Below are 26,962 nucleotides of genomic sequence, written 5' to 3'. Positions count from 1 at the left end.
TGTCTGTTAGATTGTTTTAGACACTTTCTGAAACTTAATTGATCCCAGTGGTGAAATCAGCTCCTCGGAGCAGCAGCAAATGTATCCAAGTGGGATGCACAGATATGATATAAAAGGTCCCTGGTAATCATAATAAACAGAGGAAAGCAGGCTGAGGAGGGGACTTCGGAACGCACACCTTGAGATCACATGGTACACAATGTAGTCGTGTACGCGCAGGTGTGAGCGCGCGCGGCAGAGAATAAGATATGTGAGGCATCGCAGGAGGTGTGATGCTCAGCATGCCAGGCTGCCGGCTGCAGCTCTGTCTCTGTCTCTGCGCCTCCGAGCCGGCGAACACCCGTCTCTCATGTTTCTGCTCAGAGTCGCACTAAGCGGACGATGCGGCTCTTCACTGTCTCAACTTTGCTCCTGTTCTTCTTCAGCTCAGGTAATGTCACACTCAGCTTCTCTGTCTGTCTCTTTCTCGCTACTTCTTCGGGATGTAAAGCATCTGTTAGACTGTGGTTTTACAACAAAACTTTCAAAGCGCTTTTTTTCTTTCTTATTGCCACGCTCTCTGGAGCAGGAGCGCAGAGCCGCTGGTGGAAGGCAGGGTGGTGGTCAGGTTTTGGTGGCAGACGCAGCGCGCGCAGCTCGCAGGGATCCCCGCAAACGGTCTTTCTCTAAAGTTGTTTCTGATTTTGGACTTGAATTTGTGGATGTAAGATTGTCTGTTAAGATAAATACTTGATCTTAAAATATTCTGGTGTGTGAAGCCGCTGGTGCCTCTGCGCCCCGGTGCGTCTGAACAGATCCAGATAAGTTTTGATCGAGGCTGCTGATCAACAGTGTGGAGCCCAGTCTCTGTGAGCGTCTCCCTCAGCCAGAGGCTTCTCCTGTAGCTTTACGCAGGAGCCACGGAGTCACAGAGAAACGATGTTTTCCTCCTCTGCGACTGAGTGACTCAGTGATGGAGAACCTTCACATCCACGAGTCGAACAACCAGCTCAACAATCTCATAATGATCAAATAGCAAATAGGAGCTCTGCGTTCACATTTTTACTTGAGGAAAAGATCATATCAGAAGTCAAAGTACCAATAACGCAAGTAACACAGTAATACTGTAGATCATTTATCAGACTCTTACTGTGGAGCTCTAACTCATCATTGTGTGGTATACAGTAAAGTAAATTGGCCATCTTTATATATGCGCCGACATTGGTATGTGCTGATTTACAAGGCTTTTCTTGAGATGATTCCATCTTATATTTCATCCCTTTTAATCTTGAGTAATAGAGCCTACAGTCTCCGCTCTCAGGACTTTTGTCATTTTACTGTTCCTAAGGTGAGAACAGAAATGGGGAAGAAAGCTTTTAGATTTTCTGCTGCTTTTTGTACATGGAACATTTTGAGCTCGAACTCCAAAGTCTGGTATCTCTGAATGTATTCAAGTCCATGATAAATTCCATTACATCCAGGCTTCGCGAGTGCAAATGTTTTATTTGAGTGCAAATGTTTGATTAATCTTGTGAATTCTTTTAACTAATTTTGAAAATTAAATTGTTATTTGTATTCTATTTGTTTCTTTCTTTTTCATCTATGATTAATGTGACTATGTGTTGAAACTTTATGTGCTGCCATTCTTGGTCAGGTCTCTCTTGCAAAAGAGATCTTGGATCTCAACGGGACAAACCTGGTTAAATAAAGGTTATAAATAAATTGTGAGGGCATTAATACAAATCAGTTATTTAGTATTGTGGCTTGTTGAGGTTGAACTCACTACTTTCTATTGTGTCGGAAGATTAAAGGTGAAAAACATCACATTTTATAAATTGAGCATATCCTTTGGATGAAAAAGATGTATCTTTATTGTAATTTAGTAAATGGAGTGAGATTAAAAAAAGGTAAAACATTTGCCTCTGAGGAGTTCAAGGAAATCAGCATACAATGGAAATACCTAAAGTAACAGTACTCCAAGTGTAATCTAATAGTACTTCTCTATGAGTAATTATTTTCTTCTCTGAAGCTTTTTCCTTAAATTGCACTCGACAGATAAAAAAAAGATGGGAAGTGCTTTATAATGCTGTATCTTCTGTTGAAGGGAGAAATGGCTGTAGTATTGAAAGCTGCTTGAACTGGCCATGGAGTGCAAATTAAATGACCTGATGAAATGTTCTACCCGCTATTATTGAACCATGTGTCGTCATGGTGCTACATTACTGTAAAAAACAGACATTTCAAAAGCCAGCTAGCTCTGACAGAACAAAACGACTCTTACCTGTCATGACCTGTCATCATCTGGCGTGACCGGAGGGCAACTCTTTACCACTCAGACTACTCAACTCTCAATAAAGCTCATTCACTGTAAACAAGTCAGTCTCCGCGGTGATGGTGAAATATCGAACTATCAAAGCCAGATATGATGAAATGCTGCAACAAAGTGCTGCTTCGATAAATGTATCACCAGCTCCAATTCTGCTAAATAATTGAGCGCTTCTGTCACATCAATTTGAAACAGCCAGAACAAAAGAGACCAGAACATCGAACCAACATAAAATTGGACTTTAGTTTGAGGTGAAACTTTTGCATAAATTCTTTATTTCAGGATACTTGAGGAAATAAATATATGAGGATTCAAATGATTGCTGATGGAGGTGGAAGTAATTGCACCTGGTGGAAATTATATGAAAATGAAAATAGATGGATTCAATAATTGATTATGTGTCTGTCTCTGTGTGTGTGTGTATGTGTGTGTGTGTATGTGCAGGGCTGGCTCTGCAGATCCAGTGCTACCAGTGTGAGGAGATGACACACGACTGCTCCACCCCAGAGTTCATCGTCAACTGCACGGTGAACGTGCAGGACATGTGCCAGAAGGAGGTTCTGGTGAAAGATGACGGTAAGTTGTTGTTCTACTGTCTGTTTTTCCACATGAGGAAGATTTTTTTTCCCACTTCTGCTGGTTTTTCTGTGGGGATATCTCAGAGCAGAGCAGGTTTCAGTCAAATCTGGGCAGATTGGCCTCAATCCAAGGACAATGGATGAGATTTTTTTTGGTTGTGATGTGGAGCCAGAATTTCACCCTTGAATCTCAAGGATCTCCAAATCTGAGGAGTACTGTAGGCTTTATATTTTTTTTTGGGCATGAAATCGAAAAACATGCTGAGAACTGAGGTGATGGGAAGTAATGTGTGTCTGTGTCACACTCCTAGCTGTTCAGGAGCAGCATTGGTTTGTGTGCGTCATTCAGGCGGTGGAAATGCTGTCAACAGAAAGGCGTTTAGAACTGACATGACGGTGGGTGTTTGTGTTGTTGGCATGTTTGAAGTGTCCAGCGCACTCAGAGGGCTCTTTGTCGAGAACAGTAATCACGCTGATCTGAGGTCAGCAGCCGCGGGCCCCTCACAGCTCTGCAACTAATGATTAGAGGATGGGAGTGTGAGCTGTAGGTCAGTGTATTTGAAACAGCGGCCATGGATATAAACTATTCTATTTTCAGTGGAAAATATCAACCTCAACCTGCTGTATAAGTGTGAGCATCACTTTCCAAGAATCTCAAATCCAAAGCAAATTGCTGCAGATGTTAAACTCTGAGCAGCTTGTTGATGGTCCAACCTCTGTATCTGGTGATAGTAAATGGGAATTCAAAAGACAAACTACAAATATACGTATCTGCAATCTCATAGTTGTTCATAATCAAAAGCTTTCTTTAATTAAATCATTTGGTAGCCATGGTGACACAAAAGGATTAAGCTTTGACCATTCAGAATGATCTGACAGTCCTGAGGTCGGACACCATGTTGTTTGACAAGATGCCTTGTTTTCAATCTGTACAGTAATAATAACGCAATCAGTTGTGCCTTTGAGAGAGAGTACATAAAATACAGCTAAGTGAGATAGAATAGAAAGTGCTGAATGACATCACTCCCTTATGTCCAATCAGTGAGCTGGACTCATCTCTTGGTTGGTGTTGAAGTAAAAGTCCATTGAGAACATTCAGCAGTGGATCATTTCACTTTCATGGTCCCGATGAAGCGCAGCGAGTGTTGATATAAAAAGGAGCTTTTAAGGGATAGCTCAACATTTTGGAAAATTGGCCCATTGCCATAATCCCTATAGTTTTAGGAATAGGTTTGTTACCTTTAATTGTCGGTGCAAGCTATTTTGAGAACGGCGGAGCAGAGCCACGAGCTGCTCAGAGCTATGCTACGGAGGCTAATGGGATTTCTTGGTTTCCTTCATCAAACTCATCAAATACACAATCCAACAACTCCAAAATGCTCTGGTGGACAAGTGGTGACCTTGTGACTCCGAAAACTATAGGGATTATGGCAATGGGCCAATTTTCCAAAATGTTGAACTATCCCTTTAAATGCCACTGCAGCTCCGAGGACGAGGACGAAAACATCAGATGCGTCCAGAGATGTGGAGACTGTGACCTTCCTGATGATGCAAATGTAAATGTCATACTTCCATCATGGTCTCTGCATTTTGTTTTTCCATTCAGAGTTAGACTGATGCTCTTTGATTAACTATTTCTAACTTCAAGCATCTGCTTCTTGTGCAGTGGTTCAACGCTTACTGAGGTTTTCTTTCAGAAGAAAACTTGACTGTGTGAGTCCCTTGTATTCGTCTGGGGAGGACACTGCAGTTAAACACTGACAGTTTGTGGGCATTTTACAGGAGGCTATGTTTGACACAATGTAGGGGAGACTGGGGACAGTTGCAACACTAAATACATTTTTCTCAGTTACTCATAGACTATTTGGACTTGGCTCACCAAACTTTTATAGATTAAACATACATGTGTCAGCTAATTAGTCATACCATTTAAAGATGGTTACATATGACACATCAATCACAATGTTCATTTGAATGGAAGAATCCAGACGTTGCAACTGACCCCAAACGTGGGGACAGTTGCAACACGGATCAGGGACGGTTGCAACATATTAAACGTACATTAAATTTCACTAATTAACTTTTGATTTTTGTCTCAATAAGCAAAGTATTCCTAAAATATGCATTGTCTTACAATAATACTATAGTATTATTTAGTTAGTTAGTAATATTTATCAGAGAACAGCCTTGAGTCAATGTGCAGAGGTTAACAGTGGTAATAAAACTCAATAGCTCAGTGTGAGACAAGAAGAATGGAACTATTTGCAATACAAGAAACTTTTATAAACATGTACTCTACTTTTGGATGATTTATTCACTGTATGACATCAAATAAATTTATTTTTCTCTAATTTTCAAAGGAAAATATATGTGGCTACGTCTATCCCATAGAATAAGATACAACTACAAATTGCATATTTCATTATAGGAAGTTATCTGGAGAATTATTTTGAAATCTTAGTCTCTCGTGGTTTAATATAATTGGCTGTTCTGTTCATCATGAGGGAAAAAAATGTATATATTGTGCCTATTTTAAGCTAAAAATGTTTAATTTTATACATTTGCATTTGCATAGTGCTTCCATATTCAAATGGCAGTTGTTGCAACCGTCCCCACACTGTCAGTCATGACAAAACATAATGTACTAGCTAGACACAATGACACTGACGCATGCTAACCATGTCATTTGATAGTCAACAAAACAGTGATTCAAACTAGGTAGGTTTGGATTAATTCATACAAAAGTTCAGGACAGTATGACAAAAATACAGCTCATGAAAAAAGCTACTTTCATACCCTTGAAACAACTTTGTCTCAGTACAAGCAGGAGCAGAAGCTGAATATGTCTTCTCTATTATTGGTGGGTAGAGGGTCTAACTGTGAATGCGCAGTGTGAGTGTCATCACTCTAGCATGTTTCTGATTGGAGAAATAAGGCTTGTTGCAACCGTCCCTTGTTGCAACTGTCCCCAGTCTCCCCTACTTACTGTGCGTTCACACCAAAAGCTTCCAAAGCGTCAAAAACGCTCGAGGGTGGGCGTCAGACAAGACAGCTCCCAAAACGGCAAATATTTTCAGCCGCTTTGGCCGCTCGTCACATGACTGGCGTCAAAGTTCGATCGCGCTGGTCATTGGGGAGCCGAAATACAAAAAAAAGGAAAAAAAGGCAGCCGACGGACATCTCTATTCTGACAGGCTGCCGCCGGTTGCCGCCGGTTGCCGCTGAACCGCGTCATAGCTAATTACCCTAAAGTTAAACCTGGCTCAACTTCTCATCTGGTGACGCTTTGGACGCTTTGGAAGCTTTGGACGCTTTGGAAGCTTTGGACGCTTTGGAAGCGCGGCGACACCTGTTGACGCTTTGGACGCTCTGTGTCGCCGGGCTCTCATTGAAAATGAATTGACTTCCGGCGTTTTTGACGCTTTGGAAGCTTTTGGTGTGAACGCACAGTTACTGTAAAGCTGCAGACAGTAATGAGTAATTATCAGCCTCAGTCACAGTAGGAAGCTGTTTGAGTGAATAGTAGGAGCTCTGATAAAGTCACTGGCTTGAAACCAACGGTGTCTGTTCACAGAGCTCACCCTGAGTCACCTTCAGTCATTCACTTTAACATGTTTGTTTCCTGAAATGGTACTGATACACTTAATGTTGGCTGGTTTAGGTTAGAGTTAGCTCATCGTCTCTGGTGTTGTGACAACAGACGGACACAGCGGTGCAGCTCTGAGCAGCAGCTGGCAAGCAAATCAAATTTGAAAGAGTGAAAATGTAACTTTCCACTGTTCAGAAACAAATCCAAACTAACACTGAAGCTGTGTGTGTGCTGGATTTAGAAATAAAAAGCTGCATGAAGTCATTTGTGGTGACTTTTCTACAATATTTTATTATTATCATTCATTTATTTTAACTTTTTACAGATGATTGAATACAAATATTCCAATTTCTGCCTCAGCAGGTCCAAACAATAACAAAGGATGAGACTGACATCATGACACAGTGTTGGTATTAATTCATCAGATCCCCCACCACCATCACCACAACTACTGTAGAGTCTTCTGACTTAATGAGAGGATTATTTGGCTAAAATCCTGTTGTGTTTATCCAGACATGAGGCCACAGAATCAATCAATAGTGTTTGGACTTGGACCATGTTTACTCACTTTCAAAAGCATCTATCAAATGTGAGGTGCTGTGGCTGAATAGAAAGGAAAGATTCCCTGTCTTTTCGGATGTCTGTCCAACTTTTCAAAAAAAAAAAAAGAAGTTAGAAGCCACAGAGCGTACTCAATAATACGATGCCACTTGATCACTATTACAGGCCCATTTCATCCCGGTGAAGTTTGATATGCACTTGAAAGGACGGACAATATTAAAATGATTTTATTTCTGATTGTAAGAGGATGTTTTTCTGAAAGCATCTCCCTCCTGTAAGTATATGTTTGGAAAAAAAGTAGAGGAGATGCAAGTGATCATCCTGTGGCCTCAATATCTCTTAAAGTCTGGTTCATTCATCAGTGTCTGACAGATTGGTCGTGGTGGACATAGTGAGGAGCATGTTTCCCATCTGGCTCAGCATGTGTCTGTTTCTGGGTTCAGGTTCTGTGTCTTTGCAACAAATTAAAAAACAAACGGTTCAGAAAGTCTGTCTTGGTAATCCTTCTTCAGTTTTTAAGTTTATTAATTATTTGGCCTGGGATTGGGGTGAACCCAGACTTGGCCATCTCTTCTGCAATTTCGGCAAACAACTTGTTCTTTCTTGTGCTGCTTTCTGGCTTTTCTTGACACCCAAATTACCACCAAAAATTTAGTTTCTTTAGCAAACCACTGCAACTTATTTTTCCCCATATTATCAGTTCACTGCAAAAACTCAACATCTTACCAAGAATATTTGTCTTATTTCCAGTCAAAACAAATGTCATTAAAAATAAGACTAATCACATTAAAAGTAGCTTGTTTTTAGACACTTTTTACTTCTTTAAGGCATATTTTCACTTAAAATAATCTGATTGTGGGGCAAGTTTTTCATTCTTATTACAAGCACAAACAAAACTTGCTTTCACTGGCAGATTTTTCTACTTATTTCAAGTGAAAATTTGTTTAAAACAAGTGAAAATGATCTAAAAACAAGATCATGTTTAGGTGATGAGTCTTATTTTAAGTGGAAAGAGATTAGTTTTGACTATAAATGAGACATTTTGACAAGAAATAAGACAAATATTCTTTTGCAGTGTTGCTGCCTTCGCTTCCTTCCTGCTCGTCTTCACAGCCTAGAATATGACACGCCCACTGATAATGTCACTATTTGCAAGGGGAATGATGGGCATGTATTACCTGCATTACCTGAAAAGATATTTTAAATATCAACCAAATGTCCTCAGCTTCCTGCAGCTGCTGATTCTATCAGACTCTGACCACATTTGTTTTGTGCACAGAAGTTCATCTGATTTATAACCTGCAGGTTTGGGGATATTGTTAAAAACAAATAGGTTATACATCCTTTCCAGGCTTTTGGGGGTTCAACAGATTATTTCTGCCTCTTCAGTAATGAGTAATGCGTCTGCCTTGTTTACATGTCTGTTTGCTGCAGATGGTTAGGACGCAGACACTAAAGGTCAGTCCTCCTGCCTGAGGTCCACTTCGTTTTCACACCAACTGAAAAATTGGTGGCCGTTTTTTATTGCCTCCTCCTAACACTGATGAGCAAAAGCAATAAGCTCCTGTCTTTGGAAATGTGCCTCCCAATCCAAAGGGCAGACACAGCACACTATAGAGTCGACAGTTCTTTAATAAGAAAATTTCTGCCTGAATGCTCATGTACATCCCAGCCTTTATCTCCCAGCGTTATCGTTATTGCTGCTCTGCATGAAAATAGGGCTTAGAAATCCAACCGGCCGCGCCTTATCGCTGTTTGAAATGCAGCAGATACGTCCACAATTGCACTTCCACCTCTGTGCAATTTGCTTCATTGATAAGAATAAAAATCAGCGAGGCCGTCCGTCCAATTCTTCTAAGTGTACTTGCCACACTTTGCGTGCGGCTCTGTAATACAGATGCAGGTGACACGGAAACACCGGAGTGTGTCCTCATGCAAGCTATTATCCCTGCTGGATCTGGAGGCGCTGATACCATCCATCAGCGTTTGCTCTCCAGCTAAGAGGCCGCCTGGCAGAACATCGAGGTATCAAGAGTCAGCTTCCTCTGTCACGCCGCCACATTTAGACACACACACATACACGTACACTATTTTTCTGCCGGGGATGAGCCTGGCTTCCTGTCCAGGCCCGTCTTCTAGTACCATCATCATCATGGTGCTCTGATTATGTATTCATAAATGATAGAAGAATCTGCTTTTAGCCAACTGAGGACTGTTCCTCTCCCACTGTCTTTAAAGCAGGGGTGGTTGCCATCCAGTGAGCCACCTGTCATTCCAGCGTGCTCTGCCCTTCCTCTCAAACCACGAGAGTAAGACGCTCTGTGATGTGATCACTTTCTCAGAGGCAAGTTTCAAAGGCATAGTATAAACATTAGTGTAGAAACACAGAGCAGAGGCAATATGGGGTTAGAGTTCTGTAGTAATTCTGCTATTTATAATGAATACGTTATTTCTGTGCCACAAAGATTTGACACTTTGGTATTTGTGATGTCACAAAAGGCTGCTAATCTGATTGTCAGAGGCTCTGCTGTGTCGGGGCGTCCATCCATCCAGTGTGATATCTTTTTCGCTTTTAATGGACAGGATAGTTGAGAGAGAGACAGGAAATGGGAGGCAGAGAGGGGGGAATGACACGCAGGATAGGGCCGCTCGACGCGGGACTCAAACCTCAACACATGGGACGGGTGTTCTACCAACTGAGCTAAACACCGCCCCGTGATATCTTTTTTTTAAAGTATTCTTTTGGGCGTTAGGCCTTTAATCAACAGGACAGCAGTATAGAGACAGGAAATGGGCAAAGAGTCACCGGTGGAATCAAACCAGGGCCGCTGCTGCGAGGACTTTAGCCTCTGTATATGGGGCACCTACCCACCAAGCTAAATGACACCCCATGTTATATCTTATTAATGCATCTTCTAAACAACATACTAACATTCAATTGGAAACAAAGGTTAAAGGTACATTGTGTAGGACTTACTCCCATGTAGCGTTGCAGTTGTATATCGCAAGCAACTCAATTGTATTTTTCATGCTGCATTCACGTGAAATTGGGCAGACGGCAGACGGACGACAGCTGCTGCACGTAACATAAACAAGCCTCTATGTAAACAAGTGATCCGTCAGCACGAGGCAAAACAATACACCTGACAATATGTTGCCATGGTGATGTCATATTGTTTACCTGACCCACGTTTTACTCTCGACTTCTGTGACTAAAATGACATCTGGTTTGTCATGTCATTTGGGGTGATTACTGATTAATAAAGACCATACTTTTGAACGAAATTCGTGAATAGATAACAGGAGAAGTTACACATTGTCCCTTTAAAATGTCAAAGTGTCGGCACAAAATCTGTTTTTGGTTTTTGGTTTTTCAATTCAGGCGTTAAATATGACATAATTTAACTCAATTGCCCAATTAAATGATACGATTGTGTAACAGTCAAAGGTAATCTTCATTGTGACATCATAATGTTCTGCAAAAAGACCTTTATTCAAAACAGTATATTGGAAACTTAGCAGGTTGATGCAGCCAAACAACAACAAGCAGTAATTCAAGTTCACCCCAACAGAAATGAGTATAATGTGAAATGAAGTTGCTTCATTATAACTCGCATTACTGTATGACTTGTTGCTTAGAAACAGGGTTGATGAAAGTTTGTGTGTTGAGACAAACTAAAAACTACTTACAGATGCTAAATGCAGGAGTGAGGAAAGTGCAGACGGTCATTCTCAGCTGATTTGATGCTATAGGTGGTCTGGGCCACATGCGGCTACATTGTTTCAGCACAATGATTGCAAAATGCATCCTGACCACACTGAAGGACCGCCCACTCTGCTGGCGTCCTCTTCCCTCAGTCTACCCAGCTCATCATGAGCACAAAGTATTTTACTATTCCAACTGGATAGCCGGATGGAGAGCCGACCACAGCGCTCCCCTCTCTCATAAACACATCGAAAGTCAGACTGGCTAAAAACAACAAATAGCTCTTTATTTGCATATAGAATGTGGAGGTGAGATCCAATCAGCAGGTCTCACTTGAGATGCATGTGCCAGGTGTGAAGTGATGTGCTTAGAGCTGTCCACTATATAGAGAATTGATTAGAGCTGCTTTAAAAGGAAAGGAAATGGGGGGTACTACAGTACAGCAAAGGGGGAAAAAAGCAGCATAAAACCTTTCTGTGGCTCCAGAAGGACGTGCACATGTCTGATAAACTGCCTCAAGTGAAGTGAGAAGCGGGTTTATGAGTCACCACAAGGCTACATTAGCTTAATGCAGCGTGAAACCACAGAAGAAGTTCCTCCAAGAAGCCAGGGACATGGTGGAGTACCTGACAGGAGGAGAGCTGGCGCCGCTTTAGAGACAAAGACTGGTCACATACAAAAAGCAAAAGTATTCATACCCCTTGAACTTTTCCACATTTTGTCACGTTACAACCACAAACTGAGATTCTATGTGACAGACCAACACAAAGTAGCTCAATTGTGAAGTGGAACGAAAATTACATATAGTGTTCAAGAGTTTTTACAAGTAATAGGTCAAAATTGAACTTTTTGGCCTACAGCGAAAACTCTGTGAGGTGGAAACCTAACACTGCACATGAACCTGAACACACCATCCCCGCCGTGAAACATGGTGGTAGCAGCATCAGGTTGTGGGAAGGCTTTTCTTCAGCAGGGACAGGGAAGCTGCTCAGAGTTGATGGGAAGATGGATGGAGCTATGCATGGAACGGCCCAGTCAAAGTCCAGACCCCAATCCTATTGAGAATCTGTGGCAAGACTTGAAAACTGCAGACTCTCTCCATCCAATCTGACTGAACTAGAACTAGTTTGCAAAGAATAATAGGCAAAAATGTCAGTGTGTAGATGACGTGCAAAGCTGGTAGAGACAAACCCCAAAAGACCTGCAGCTGTAACTGCAGCGAAAGGTGGTTCATAAAGTATTGACTGGCTGAACACATACTATGCACGCCACACTTTGCAGACTTTTATTTGTAAAAAAAAAAAAAAAAATTGAATACTGTGTATCATTTTTCTTCCACTTTACAACTATGTGCTACTTTGTGTTGGTCTATCACATAAAATCACAATAAAATACATTTAAGTGTGTAATGTAATGTGACAAAATGTGGAAAAATTCAAGGGGTTCATACGATACTCTTGCAAGGCTCTGTATTATGCAGTGCTCATATTCATAATGGATACAGCATCTCCATCATACTGTGCCTTCTTTAAGGGTGGGGGGGACTACAGGTGAATAGGGTAAAAACAGATATCACCATGAAATTTTATGTTTAAATATGTAAATGAAGCAATATCTGATGAAATATGCGCTAATTTTCTTACATTTCCAGAGGGGATTTTGGATATCTGTTTTTATCATTCTGTAAATCAGAAAATACTGTCACCAGCCCTAAATTTGGCCATGTTTTTAGAAATAAAATGTTGTATAAATCAGGCTTTGAATGATATATCAACAATCCCCTCTGTAAAAACCTTCAGAATATAGACAGGAATGCAAGTGGAAGGTTTGGTGTCTCTAAGTGCTTCTGAAGTGGAGATTTCAGGCTCAGAGTCTGAGGAAAAACTATTTTGAGAAAACGGCCTTTAAAGACTTGTAGCCTACTCTAAAAGTCCATAGATTTTTTTTTTTTGGAGCTTACGTCATTGTTCAGGAGAGAGAGCTTTACAATAATACCTGACATGACATGGGTCAGACAACAGGCACAGCACAGTGTGTCACAGTAGCTAACTTTTGGCGAATTTAGGAGGAATTTACAGACAAAAGAGACAAAATGAAGTAAAATAACCACCTTAATGTGGATTTTCTACCATTTCTTTCCACTTTTCTGAAAGAATACATGTTAAGGAAGAAAAATAGCCCAAAATCTCAAAGTTTCTTATTGATCAGTGCATGAAAAAACAGCGTTTTTGCCTGTAGTGTCTCGAAAGTTTCTTTCAAACAAATGTTCACGTCATACAGTTGACGAGGTCTCGGTAGGCACCCGTCACTGCAGCAAGTTTACACAGTTTGTGTTCATCATGAAGATGTAATAACACCACGGTGTCCACAGAGGCAGCTCCCTAAGTGGAGCAGCCATGACAAGACAAATATGTGTGATGCTTCCCCTTGGATTCCTCTGAAAATCAAATAATAGCGGTTGATGTGTTGCGGCGCAGCGTGTTGTGCAGGTGATGCTGATGAGAGCTGATGCAGGCTGAGCTGAGCCAAGAGTGATGCTGTTTCTGGTTGTTAATGTCGTCTTAAGACACAGACAGAAGTGAGGAGCCAGCAGGCCTCGAGCTCGGTTCCATCCTCATCTATTATTCTTTGCTGTTTTGAGGGCGCTCATTCAGTGTCCACAATCAAAATGTAAATTTTTTTTTTTTTTTAATCGCTCACACAACAACAAAAATATCACGTTCGATGATGAGGAGTCAAGGACGGAGTAAGGAGCTCAGGGAGTGTTTAAACCTTGTCACAGAGACAGGTCATGAGGTTTTATAACAACAGTCTGTGATATGATTCTGAATATTTTCTCTGGGTTGGAGTTGTGAAGCGGTCTCATGGTGGTCTGATGGCCTGAGGCAGGACCAGACAATACAATATCTCTCCTCTGAATTTCCCAGACAGCTGAGGAGATTGTATTAGCAGACTAATGCACAGTCACCGGACTGGTTGTGACAACCAGTGACCCAGTCCCTGCTGGTATGAGGCCGGCGGAGCGTCTTCTTGATGAAGACGCCACAGAGTGACACGCAGCAGGACGGAGACGGGCACCAACTGCAGTCCTGTCTGTCTGATTTCATGGCTTATCTAAATTAGCTTCTGCAATTTGCCAAAGTTAATTCACTGTATCAGGAAAAAAGGAAATGAGAATGTGGGTAGTCATAGTTTACATTTTGTTAAATAGAGGGACTGTTCATACAGACTTAAATGTGTCAGCAATGTGTGATTTGAATGCTGGGAGGGTTTATAGACTTCAGATCACTCTGGATACTCAAACATAGGATTTTTTTTTTTAAGGGGAGACACTACAGACAAAAACACTGTTTTTTCATGCACTGATCAACTTTGAGATTTTGGCCTATTTTTCTTCCTTTACACGTATTCTTTCAGAAAAGTCAAAGGAAATGGTAGAAAATCCACATTAATGTGTTTACTTTACTTCATTTTGTCTCTTTCGTCAGTAGATTTCTAAAGTTAACATGCTACTGTCTGACCCATGTCATGTCAGGTATCATTGTAAAGCTCTCTCTCTCCTGAACAATGATGTAGACTCCAAAAATTGTCATCTCATCCATATCCGCAACCAATTGTAAAAGTATGATTTACATTAACAATCTATGGAATTTTATAGTATAAAGGCTGTTTTCTCAAAAAGAGTTTTTCCTCAGACTCTGAGCCAGAAATCTCCACTACAGCAGCACTTACAGACACCAAACCTTCCACTTTTATTCCGGTCTTGAAGGTTTTTACAGAGGGGATTGTTGATATATTCAAAGCCTGATTTATATAACATTTTATTCCTAAAAACATGGCGAAATTTGATTTCTTGGGGACTGGTGACAGTAGTAACAAGAATTTTGAAAGTGGCTTTATCCATTTTTCAGATTTTGGTTCTGGAAATGTATGCAAATTAGTGCATATTTCATCAGACAGACAAAACTTGTAATACAAAAAATATTTGTCTTAATGTCAGTGAAAAACTTGGGAAGATTCATGGTGATATCTGTTATTTAAAATGTTTCCCCTATTCACCTGTAGTGTCTCCCCTTAATTTTGATTCTGTTTTTCCTCTGCCACCATTATCAAAATCAAATATCGCACCCATCAGCTTCAGCTGTATAGTGTAATCTTTGTACCTTTGTCACCTTTCGCTAATATTCACCATCTCCCATCGAGTGTGTGAATGTCCAAAAGGAGATTCACACCTTCTGTGTTATTTCTGACTCAGACCCGTCCCTCGGTGACGACAGTTGGGTGTCGTCCTCTTCTACTCATCTGAGACGACCGACACAGATCGGCCGTTTCCTTCCTCTACTGCTCAAATATTGAAATGCAGTGCACACTGATCCAGGACCAGCAGTCATAGACTTCAGATGAGTCAAAATACTGCTCCAAGTGACCACATTACACCTGTCCTTTCTGTCCATCAAGGGCTTCCTGTCAGTTTTAGAACAGCTTTTAAGATTTAATTGCTTCGTTATAAAGCCTTTAATGAAGCAGCTCCTGCTTACATGCAATCTGCCGCCTCCTTATGAGCCTCTGGCAGGTTCTTGTCATCCAGTAAGCCTGTTAGCAGTTACTGAGTGAGTAGCCACTGCATTGAAACCATAGCAGCACCATCGAGGGTGTGCGGTGTTGCTGTGCAGCTCTCTGGTGTGACCAAACTTTCAATAACAAGTAGAGAAATATTCCGTTAGAATATATACTAGTAAAATATGAAAAAGGAGTGTGGACCATGTAAATCAATATCATGATTATTTCAAACTTGTTCCCTGATTATGATGAATGAACAATTACTTTGGTGCTGATCTGCCTCTCTCTTCATATTTGACAATTTGATTGAGTTCTAAGTGGCAAAACAAAGAGAAGTGTTATCTTTGGTCTCTCAGATTCGTTTTCTGCAGTGTTTGTATTTGACTTCTCTCTGTCCAGTGTCGTCCTCACTGAAGCCAAAATCTGCTCAAACAACAAAACAGGCTTGTCCTTCTCTAGGTTGAAGCTGGAGGACCAGTGTGTGTCCTCCATATGACCAGCTTCACTCAGACTAAACACAAGGTAGAATTTTTGAAGGCCACAGTTCATGATCCAACAACTCCAAAATGCTCTGTTGGACAAGTTGTGACCTGCATCCCATGCTGTGAGATAATAATGGAACGTTATGAGACGGAACGTTGAACACGCATCAGCGGTTTTGCATGAATTTACCTCGAAAACAACTCTGTCTTGTAACGTTTTGTTATTATCTCATAGCGTGGTGAATGTGCAGGTCACAACTTGTCCATGAGAGCGTTTAGACACAAGTAGATAAACAACACACACACACACACACACACACACACACACACACACACACACACACACACACTCATATTCACACCTATTGGAAGTCTCCAGTCAGTCTAGTGTGCATGTGAAACATAGAGAACATGCAGATTCTACTTAGAAAGGCTGGGAATCAAACCTAGACGCTTCCTGCTTAGAGGTGAGAGTGCCACAGGGCCATGCTGCCCTTAAAGGTATAATGTGTAGGAATTCCCCCCATCTAGCGGTGCAGTTGCATATCGGAACATATTCTTGATGTTGCATTCACGTGAAATCGGGCAGACGTCAGACAGACAACAGACGCTGCATGAAACAGGATAAACTAGCGTCTATGTAAACAAGTGGTCCACCAGCACGAGGCAAAACAATACAGGCGTGACAATATGTTGTCATGGTGATGTCGTATTGTTTACCTGACCCACGTTTTACCGTCTTTCTCTCGTCGAGTAAAATGACATCCGGTTGGTTTGCCGACGGCCGTCTGCCTGACTACACCTGAATGCAACATCAGTGCCTCCGTTCTTCCTCACACTACACAGTGGTGACAGTTTTAACAGGCCAAGCCGACAGCTCCGCTGAGTTTCCATGGTTACCTATGGTCACGCTGCCACTGAACGTAAAAAATGGCGATGCAACATGGCAGCCTCGGTTCGGTGCGTTGCCCACTTATGTATTTGTAACGACTTGTAACAACTCATTCTAAGGTACCAGAAAGCTTTCATTTGTATGCGGGTGTGATTCCACTTCAGTGAAATACGTATTTATGAAAGAAATATTTGATTTTTGCTAATAAAAAGCCAAAAAAGTTACATGGGCTTTAACTCAGTTAGACAAAGTTAGGAAAATAAATGTCAATGCATTCAGGGATTAATACATTAACACATGCTTCACCACAGAACTTGGTCACTTTAATGTTGATGAAACGATGGTTTTATCACCAAAACACCTGATATTTATTCTATTGTCCCGAATGGCCATTTTTCTGAATGACATTTTTACGTTGGCTCATATAACAACTGCACTCTAATTTGCCTGCTTAGACAGCTTTGATTTAGATGGATAATAAAGCTCAGATAACTCACTGATACAGGTCCTAACTACTGGGGGGTTTACACCCTACTAAGACTATAGGAAGCTGCTGATCCTTTCCTCATGCTGAGGATACTTCAGTCCCTTCAATTAGAGCAACAAACACAACAACTTCAAGTTTTCTCCTGACATTTACCTTTGAATTGACATCAGCAAACATGACAACAGAATTGTAAAGATCCAGACGCTTGTGTTGGCACTGCTCACTGCTTTTATCAGAACCGCACCGTCTGTGATCTGTTTGGTTAAAATCACATTTAGAGGAGGAATGGAAGGTTCTGGAGACAGCAGACATATTGGACTGCCTCCTCCTCCCTCTCATTCAAACACTGGTTTGATGCCGTTAGCTGCTTCTTTTATCAATGGATATTGATTTTTGACATGATCTGTATGAGGTCTTAGGTGTGATCACAACTGGTTTGGTATCTTTGTTCAGTCTTACATCGTACCTGTGTTTTGCGCAAAAACTTGATAGTAGCTGATTTAATTTAGGATTTTCCAAGACATCTTTCATAAATATGTGATTTCCAAAAAGCTAAATAATGGGATCATTGTATGAACCCCCATGCACAAATTAGATGACATCCCTGCCACACACTTCAAACATGAGAAACTGACTGTTTCCTTGTTCCCTGCTGTCAGAGCTTCACTGCTCTAGTATTTGCTCAACAAGTGCAGCGCAGCACTGCTCATAACTGGAACATTAGATTCACAGTGTATTAGAATTTATGATGTTTATGTCCTGAATTTCAATTAGAACAGTTTAAGCTTTAGGTAATTAATCGTGTGTTAGATGATTAACATACTAATCTAATTAGGGAAGGTTTCTGTAATAGACTTTCCTATTAATCAGGATTTCCGAAAAACCCGCAGTTGCCAAAACAAGACATGTTGGACAGCGGTTTTCTCCTGAGAGGCTCAAGAGCAGCAACTTCTACTCACTGTTTTACCATTGCATTTAAAGGGCTCAGCTGTCTCTACACATTTAACTTTGGGGACAGCTCCTGTCTATTTGTGGATGTGCTGCAAAAGAAATATTTCACTTTGATGGTACATTGAGTTGTGTATGTATTGTGCAGGAGAAGAGCGTGCAAGAAGAGTAGTGAATTGAAAACTATATTTTCAGACATACCGTATTTCCTCTAATAGTAGCCGGTATCTATTTAATAGCCGGGTCTGTTATAATGGCCGGGGGCGTGGTTTACACGAACAAATAAAGGCCGGCCCCAAATACAGGCCGGGTCAATGGGAAAAAAACAAACAAACAGAAAAAACCTGAATTTCAGTCACTGTGGATGCACTGGTCTCAGGCGGCCAAACACGGATGCAGTAACCCACAAGTGCCAGCAGATGGCAGTAGCTAGATCTGAAGTGCCACATGAACCCACGCTTCAAGGAAACAGTCACTGACAACTCGACCGAAGAGAGCTTTAGCAGCATGGCGTGTCACTACCCGATTTGCGACGCTACCCGATCTGTGACAAAACTGGTCACTTGTGCTCCAGCGTTTATTAGCCTAATCCTGTCCAGCTGATCGCTGCTGTTGCGGTACCTGCTACAGTAATGTGTAAAAAAATATAATTAATTGTAGGCAGAATGAAAACTGAGCACGGTAACTGTCAAATTTGAGCACCAGCATGAAACAGAGGAAGAAATAATAGCCTCTCTCAAATATAAGCCGGTCTCCAATACAGGCCGGTTCCCCTGGGCAGCTAAAGTAAATAAAGGCCTCGGCCTCTATTAGAGGAAATACGGTATACTGTGGCAGACCACCATAATGTCCTATACTTCCTCTTACATCAAGCAATCGTAAATAATTTGTGATGGTAAAGTTTCAGTGATATCAATTAAATCCCCTGTTTAAAAAGGCTGAATATTTTAAGATGCTTTCAATGGATTTCAAGTCATTACAGCTGTAAAGGTTAAAATGTTGAATTCTGTGAAGATCTGTTTAGGCAGAGTTGGTATGATATAAGGAAAACATTGATAATCACATCACATTATTTTATCAAAGATGCTAAGATTTACACACAAAACCTGTGACTGACACTTTTAGGAGATCAAACAGGAAGTTGACTTCATTGCTCAAAGACACTTGAAGCAGAAGTAAGCGATATTTTTGTGTTAATATAAGTCTTAAATAGTTATATCTTCCGACAGCAATCACTTACATAGAGTGTTTGGACCGAAACACGGGTCTGTCAGTCACTCTGCTCTGCTCTGAGCCAAGGAGAAAACTTTTCTCGTATCCTACAAGTTTTATCCAATGAGGAGAGAGAACGGCATGAAGGGCTGTGTGTGCAGCCAAGGGATGCGCGTGAACGTGGTGACGTAGGGACAAGGACCAATAGATCCATGACGAGGGCGGGGGCTGCTAACTCCATCGGCTGAGAAGACGTTATGGTGCGTTCAAGGCAACCCGTAACTCGTGTTTTTCCGACCTGTGAAGTCATACCAGTTCGATCTGGTACGAGTTCACGGGGCAGAAGTTACGAGTGGCCGTTATAGTGACTTTCACAGGTAAAACAGGTCGGAAAAACACGAGTGGGTTGCCTGGAACGCTACAAAGTCGTAAGACGTGACGTGAAGCTGTAATTTACGGTTTCAAAAGCCTGCCTGGAACGCAGCATTAGCCAAAACGACTGGATCGCTTACTTCTGCTTTAAAGCCCCAGTATGTAACTTATTTGGCTTTTTATTAGCAAAAATCAAATATTTCTTTCATAAATACGTATTTCACTGAAGTCAAATCACACCTGCATACAAATGAAAGCTTTCTCGTACCTTAGAATGAGTTGTTACAAGTTGTTACAAATACATAAGTGGGCGACGCACCGAACCACGTTGAGTGGCAGCGCGACCGTAGGTAACCATAGAAACTCAGCGGAGCTGTGGGCTCGGCCTGTTAAAACTGTCACCACTGTGTAGTGTGAGCAAAGACGGTTTATAAACCAAGACCTTCCATGACGAGTCAGCTTTCTGTATGCATGTCACGTGGGCTTCTGCACGGCCACGCCCCTTTAGGGAGACCAGAGGCAGCCTGGAGTGTATTGACTCCAATGGGAAAATTGAGCGTGAACACAGATTATGGTCGGGTCTTTCTCCCCACAGTCACCGAAGTAAATTTTGGACTAATTTTTCACAAGCCACATCTCTTCTGAACAGTTTGACATGAAAATGGCAATTTTCAGACGGACACATCAGGAGAAAATCTACTTTGTTCAAGACCTGTCTCTGTCTCTACGACGCACTCTCACGAGATTTGGCACAGATCTCCTAGGCAACGTCAAACAAACGGCCGCGAACTCCCGTGAAAATGATTTAAATTATTTTTGGCATGCTAAATATTACTGTTAGTAGTGTAAATATTTAATGTTATCATAAGAAAATATAAATATCTCACTTTCATCTACCTACAAATTGTATAAATCCACACACACGTTCACAGACGAGGTGGGGTGACGGTTGACCACGCCCATTTAGAGAGACAGGAAGTGTATACAATTTCATATCATTGGAGCAGCCACTCATGGAGTATCTTTCCATTTATTGAATATCTTTGGTGTGTGGAAGGACGGAGGCACTGATGTTGCATTCAGGTGCAGTCAGGCAGACGGCACCAAGATTAAGATTAAGAGTGTGAGCCAAACTTTTCTTTGGTCTCCTCAAATAGTTTATATTCCTGTATGTTTCGTGGCAGGTGTTTGAAATAGAAAGTAATTGGCATCAAGCTGCTCCTTGCAGCATCATTTATTGTGCACTCTTTCTTCTGTTACCTTGTGTGTTTCAACTCCTGATGAAAGACAGACTGCACTGTCTGGAGTTCACTGGTTGAAAAATATAAGAAATCATCTCCTTAAATTCCTTCTTATGAGACTACCTGTTATATAACCCCCCTCACATACTGTGTCCTTCTGCAATGTTATAATACACAGTACAAGACTTGAGAACTTGAATAAGTAGCAACTTTAAACAATGAGTTGAAAAGGAACTGGATGAAAGTGCTCACACTGAAAATGACTCATTCATTCACATTTCCATATTTGAAGAAAGCACTGAAAGGATGTGAAGTGTCAGAGTCTTCAAAAGTTTTAATCCAGTGAAGGGTGATCACTGGAAAGTATGGAGTCCTAATTTGAAGTACTGTATAGGAAGTTGAGGTGGGAGGAGTTACTTGTTGTGTAAGCAGTGACAACAACTCAAAGGTCAAGTGAAGAGCAAAGGTCATGTGTCAGGTGAAATGTACCAGATGGAAGACTATAAGTAAAGTTAAAATAAACTGTAGCCATGGCAGCAGTGGGAATGCTCCAGGAATGAGTCAATAGGTGTCAAATGGCAATACAGTACGTTCAACAGCTGAAGAGAAGGTGCCACCCACTCTGGGTTCTTGACATCCCAGGCCATACACACCAGTTAAAACTGTTAACTCAGGCAGAGTCTGATACCAGGCAAACAAATCAGAAGTCCAGAATCCAGTGATGCAAAACCAACTTATACACTAATTGGCAGCACTATAGAAAAACTGGGCAAGAACAAATGGAGTAACATTGACAGAGGCAGGTTAACAAGCAACAGGTGTGGTGATCACTGGCGGGAAAAGAACAAAGAAATTTGACAGGACGTTACAAAACTACACACAAATAAATAGGGATGTCAAAATAAAACAGGAAGTCCATGAATCAGTTCAATTTTCCAATTACTGCTTATTATGTATAGCCATTCACAATTATGTTCTTGATTTCTTTTCTTTTTTTTAAACATTGAGTTATTTCACATCTTTACCCCATTACCATTTTTAGGTTTTGAGTATAGACTGACAGAGATTCACACAGAGTTTTGCCATCCTGTCAGAGCTAAAAATTAAAGATGAAAAAAGACAGTCTGAGTCAAGATGTGTGAGAAGACAGGACGTTTCCTTCCCAGAGCTTCGCAGCATTTCACACTGTGGATTACTCAACACCTTCTGGGACCTCCACTGATATTTGCAGTGCACGATACATGGGAGGATGCACAATTTGAATGAGCATGCAGTTCTCTGGGTGCAACTTTGGCTGGATCTGTGGGAGTGAAGCATACAAGGGTTACCGGAAGTTCATGTGCACATAGTAAACAAAATGTCAGAAAATGTTAAAGCCTCCCTGCAGTAATCTCACAAACACCTCTGACATGTTCCAGCGGGCTTCTGGAGAAAATCAGTGAGGAAACATTACTAATGGAAATGGTCACAGCTGAGGGTGTCCTCTTTAACTCTGAGTCTGCCTGAGCAAACATCACTGTGATGTGGATTAGAGTTGGTGGAGATAAGTCAACCTTTCTGTGATGGAAACTTTTTCAGAGGAGCTTTGAAAATTGAATAAGAGTGGGGTTTTAGTTTTTATGAGATTTTTTTTTCATCTAAGCACACAGAACCCTCACATTCATTTTGAGCAGAGATTTGGTGTAAATAGGACACTAAGCCTGGTGGGTGTCACAAGTCTTTCAGTCTGAAATATTTCCATTCACAAAAACCTAAGCTCTCTTTATAGCTTGTCACAGGTGCCAATGGGTTCACGGTAAATGATCCTCAAAGAATGAATGTGTATAGGATCATATCATGACCTGGTTGATGATAATTAATGTGTAGCAAGGTAGCTGCTGGAAAATCTCAAAAATCAAGCATGATATAAAAGATAATCAAGGGTTTCTGACAGACTCTGGTAGGGAGTTCAGCCAAGTGCCGCTCTCAGTCAAACACTGGAAGGTAGAGTTGTTGCTGTCTGTCATAACCTAATGTTCACCTGCTACTCCATCAGATTTCATTATTATCAGATTAAAGACACAGGTCTCAAACCTTTTCCAACTCGTGGCCCGCTTGAAAATTTCACTGAATTTTTTCAGCCTACATCTGCTGCTGTTACAAGACAGAGGCCAAGTGATGCCTCTTGGAGCACATCCAGGATTTAAGCTCAGTTTTTCTTTTGCGTGTCTAATCGCCATCTGTCTTCGACTCTTCCTGATTCTTAAAAATAATCTTTTAGCACGCAATAAGACTGAGACAACTTATAAGTATGCAATGTGGTCCTGCCAGCAACAGCATATGTATATCCCTATCATTGGCTTATCACAGTGATCGGCCTTCATATAAGAAAAAAGAAAAGTTTTCTGAATGGTTTGAAGGATGAGCCAAACAGAAATGAGGAAGCATGGAGCCTTCACTCTGATTGGCTGGCTGATTTTAGGTAAAGTCTCAAACAAATCCTGTGGGCCCAGTGTTTATTCAAATATATGTTTGATTAAACAATTACGTAAATGCACATATACTGTAGGTGAACCATAAATGTGTGGCTGATTCGAAGCCAACAGTGAAGCAGTTGAATATTCATCCATCCAATCATCCAGCCATCTATCCATCCATCTATCCATCCATGCAATTAGACCTACCAGTTGAGGTGCCTGCAGATCTCCAGTGGAAGGTACCAGCAGGCATCTTAACCACACATATTAACACCTGAGTTAGCCTGGGCCTGACCTAACTGATGCAGATCATATGTCACATGTCACATGTTTTGCTAACCCTCCTCCCGGCCATGTGCATTTGTTTACAACGAAACCGGAGAGAAATCAATCAATAGAGCGGTACATAACATTATATATCATATACGATGTTACAATGTGTATATTTGTGTAGTTTGAACTGTCATAAACAAGAGATTAAGGGTTATGTGGCGCGTTTGTGTCGCGGTGCGCAGAGACGAGAGTTGGGACACCGGAGCGGAGGTCTGATCTTGCAAAGTTGTTTTTAAGCCAAGAGACATACGCACATGGAAGACAGAGAGCCTCCTTTCTCCCTCGTAACAAGCTAAGCCAGCTGTTTTTTGATTGTATTCTCTTTTTGCACTGACATTTTTAAACAAAGGAAAATCATAATGGATCCATAATGTTATTTTGCGCTTGAGATGCTTGATCCATCCCAACTGGGGGTGTTGAACTCCTGTCAATGTGAAGGAGCAGCACCATCTGGATGTCTGAGCTCTTTGCTCCGCAGGCTGAGTCCAGCCACCCTGCAGAGGAAACTTACTTCGTCCTTTGTATCTGTTTGTATTTTTCAGCCCCAGCTCATGAGCATGGGTGAGGGTTGGAACAAAGATCTGAGCTGAGCTTCCTAGTCACCACATAGTAAAGTCTTCTGCTTCATCCTAATGTTACTAGTTTCACCTGACCTTTCCCTGCTTTGACAAGGTAAAGCCACGAAAAGGCTCTGATCTGTAAAGGTCGTGCAATCAGCTGCACAGGTGTTTGGTGCTTTAGTCAAGATCAAACAGCACCACAGACGCTTTCTCAAGCTAATGTCCCACTTCCTTTGAAGAGAAATGTCAGCAATCAAACAGTTTTACATGTTTTAACGGAGAAGAGTTGATGGAGGCATTCATCTTCTTTTTCCATCCCTTTACATGCACTCTTAAGCCTGTGTGTCTGCTGTGTACATCCAGTAAAATATATCACAGGAGATAAAGGCTTCATGGTTGGCTGTTTAAATGGCATTAAAGGAAATCAGTACCTGTTTTGCTGCAGGGTGGATCAGTCCATATCATCTGGGTAAGTGCTGCTGCTGCTGGTTGATTGACTACTGGTTTTTGTTTCACACTGCTGCATCAGTTTCTACTAGCAACTCCTCAGTTTCTTGGTTTGTCTGGCTCGTATGAATAATCACCAGTGCGCTGTGTGTTTCTGCTACTCGACTGGTTTTCAGAGTGGCTGTGAGGAGAACCAGTGCCACTCACATCTCAGTACCACAGTCCACAATATAACTCACTGTGCTGCTGGTGAGCATTTTTGTGTGCAAGTGAAATGAGATGCAGATCACAGAAACAGTTAAAAAGTTACTAAAGGGATAGTTCAACATTTTGGCAAATTGGCCCATTGCCATAATCCCTATAGTTTTAGGAGTAGGTTCGTTACCTTTAATTGTCGGTGCAAGCTATTTTGAGAACGGCGGAGCAGAGCTGCGAGCTGCTCAGAGCTACGCTACGGAGGCTAATGGGTTTTCTTGGTTTCCCTCATCAACAAGTTTACAAGTTTATTTCGAAATGGGACAAAACATATTAGTTAACATTTTAAAAGAAAAATTTAAATATGGAAAGATATTGTATAGCTGTACGGCTAATTTCCATCTCCTGTCCAACTCTGTCTTGTAACGTTCCGTCATTATTTCATAGCGTGGTGAATGTGCAGGTCACAACTTGTCCACCAGAGTGTTTTGGAGTTGTTGGATTGTGTATTTGATGAGTTTGATGAGGGAAACCAAGAAATCCCATGAGCCTCCGTAACGTAGCTCTGAGCAGCTCTCGGCTCTGCTCCACCATTCTAAAAATAGCTTGCACCGACAGTTAACAAACCTAAAACTATAGGGATTATGGCAATGGGCCAATTTGCCAAAATGTTGAACTATCCCTTTAAGGACTGCATTTTTTTTTTCCTTATTGTGCTCCACTGAATGCTCACACCAACACTGACTATTAAAGTCTATGCATGAGGAGTGTTTTATGCAGAAGACAGCTCTATTAGGAGCATTAGTCTAATATTAAAGATATGTTCAGGTTTCTCTTTGAACTAAAATTCCCTTGATGATAAAAATGCATTATTATTTCTCAGTGTTTCTCTCTTTGTTCCTTCCTCACACACACACACACACACACACACACACACGCGCACACACACCTTATCTTCTCATTACGAACCTAATGCATCTGTTTCTGTCCCACCTCAGGGATACACTACCGTAAGTCCTGCGCCTCGTCTGGAGCTTGTCTCATCGCTTCTTCTGGCTACCAGCAGTTCTGCACCGGCAAGCTCAACTCAGTGTGCATCTACTGCTGCAACACACCTCTGTGCAACGGACCACGCCAGAAGAAAAGACCACAACCTTCCTCTGCCATCGCCCTGACCCAGCCACGGCTCCTTGTGTTTTCTCTCCTGCTGCTGTCCTCCGCCCTGTGCTGACAGACCATCACATGCTGAGCTAAGATCTAAAAAAAGTTGTGAAAAAATGTTTTCGCTGCAGACAGCGGAGGAGACATGAACCAGAACTGTGTAAACTTGGACATACATAACTTCAAAATGTATATTCCATGACCATAAGCTGCGTGGAAGCTGTGTGTACAGTATGTGTTCTCCTTCCTTTGCTGCTTTCTGTGTTAGCTTTGCCTCCAAAATACCACCGCCACACACAGAACTGGGAAATGTCATCATCTTGCATCAGGTCAGAAAACAGGATTGTGGTGCAGCTGCAAGTGGAGCTGGGTGAGGTGAGGTGGAGGACAGAGCCGTGGGTGACACCGCTTCGAGCTATTTATTGGACAGCAGGTGGCTCTTTCTCGTTTGTCTTTATTTATTTACACTGCAAGGTCAAATAAGGCATATGGTGGGAAGGAGAAAGTTCAGATTCATCGCTCATTCCCTTGAAGCCATGCACAATAAATAATACTTCATTAGCAGTCACTATGTTTGCAGCATATTTATGGACTCTATAAGACTTATGTGTGACACTGATATTGTTTAATGACTCTGGAAAGAAAAGTGTGTAGTCATGGAAAAAGGTAGTGGATGGAGAACAATGCATATGTCAGTGATTACAGCACCGGCACTGCTCAAGGCTCTCAGAGGTCCAGCATCATTTCATCAGAGTGACAGCTCTGCAATAACCTGCAGTTGGAGCCATAAAAAAAAGTCCTCTTCCATCCCTGAAACTTTTCTCCGCTAGTTGCAATTTGCTCTGTACAGAAAGCTACAAGAGCATGTTGAAATACA

At 41.5% G+C, this 26,962-nt stretch overlaps 1 protein-coding gene across 1 annotated transcript; it reads left to right on the top strand.

The window, feature by feature from the left end:
• The first annotated feature begins 314 nt into the window (after window positions 1-314).
• On the top strand, window positions 315-26,962 carry LOC146964595 (ly6/PLAUR domain-containing protein 1-like). Its single transcript, XM_085764763.1, has 3 exons — window positions 315-430; window positions 2,750-2,881; window positions 25,923-26,962. The coding sequence occupies exons 1-3, from the start codon at window positions 382-384 to the stop codon at window positions 26,153-26,155; spliced, it is 414 nt and encodes a 137-aa protein (XP_085620889.1). The 5' UTR covers window positions 315-381; the 3' UTR covers window positions 26,156-26,962.

The sequence above is a fragment of the Trachurus japonicus genome, chromosome 21 (genome assembly GCF_045865225.1).
Source record: "Trachurus japonicus isolate A0001 chromosome 21, Traja_1.0".
In the NCBI taxonomy this organism is placed as follows: Eukaryota; Metazoa; Chordata; class Actinopteri; order Carangiformes; family Carangidae; genus Trachurus; species Trachurus japonicus.
Note: the sequence above shows the minus strand (reverse complement) of the source record. Positions and strands in the feature narration are given on the sequence as shown.

Bases quoted from the DNA above. Each gene is read 5' to 3' on its own strand.
- LOC146964595 (XM_085764763.1), top strand. From the start codon at position 382: ATGCGGCTCTTCACTGTCTCAACTTTGCTCCTGTTCTTCTTCAGCTCA. The intron at 431-2,749 runs GTAATGTCACAC...GTGTATGTGCAG, and splicing joins CCTGTTCTTCTTCAGCTCAG to GGCTGGCTCTGCAGATCCAG. The intron at 2,882-25,922 runs GTAAGTTGTTGT...GTCCCACCTCAG, and splicing joins GGTTCTGGTGAAAGATGACG to GGATACACTACCGTAAGTCC.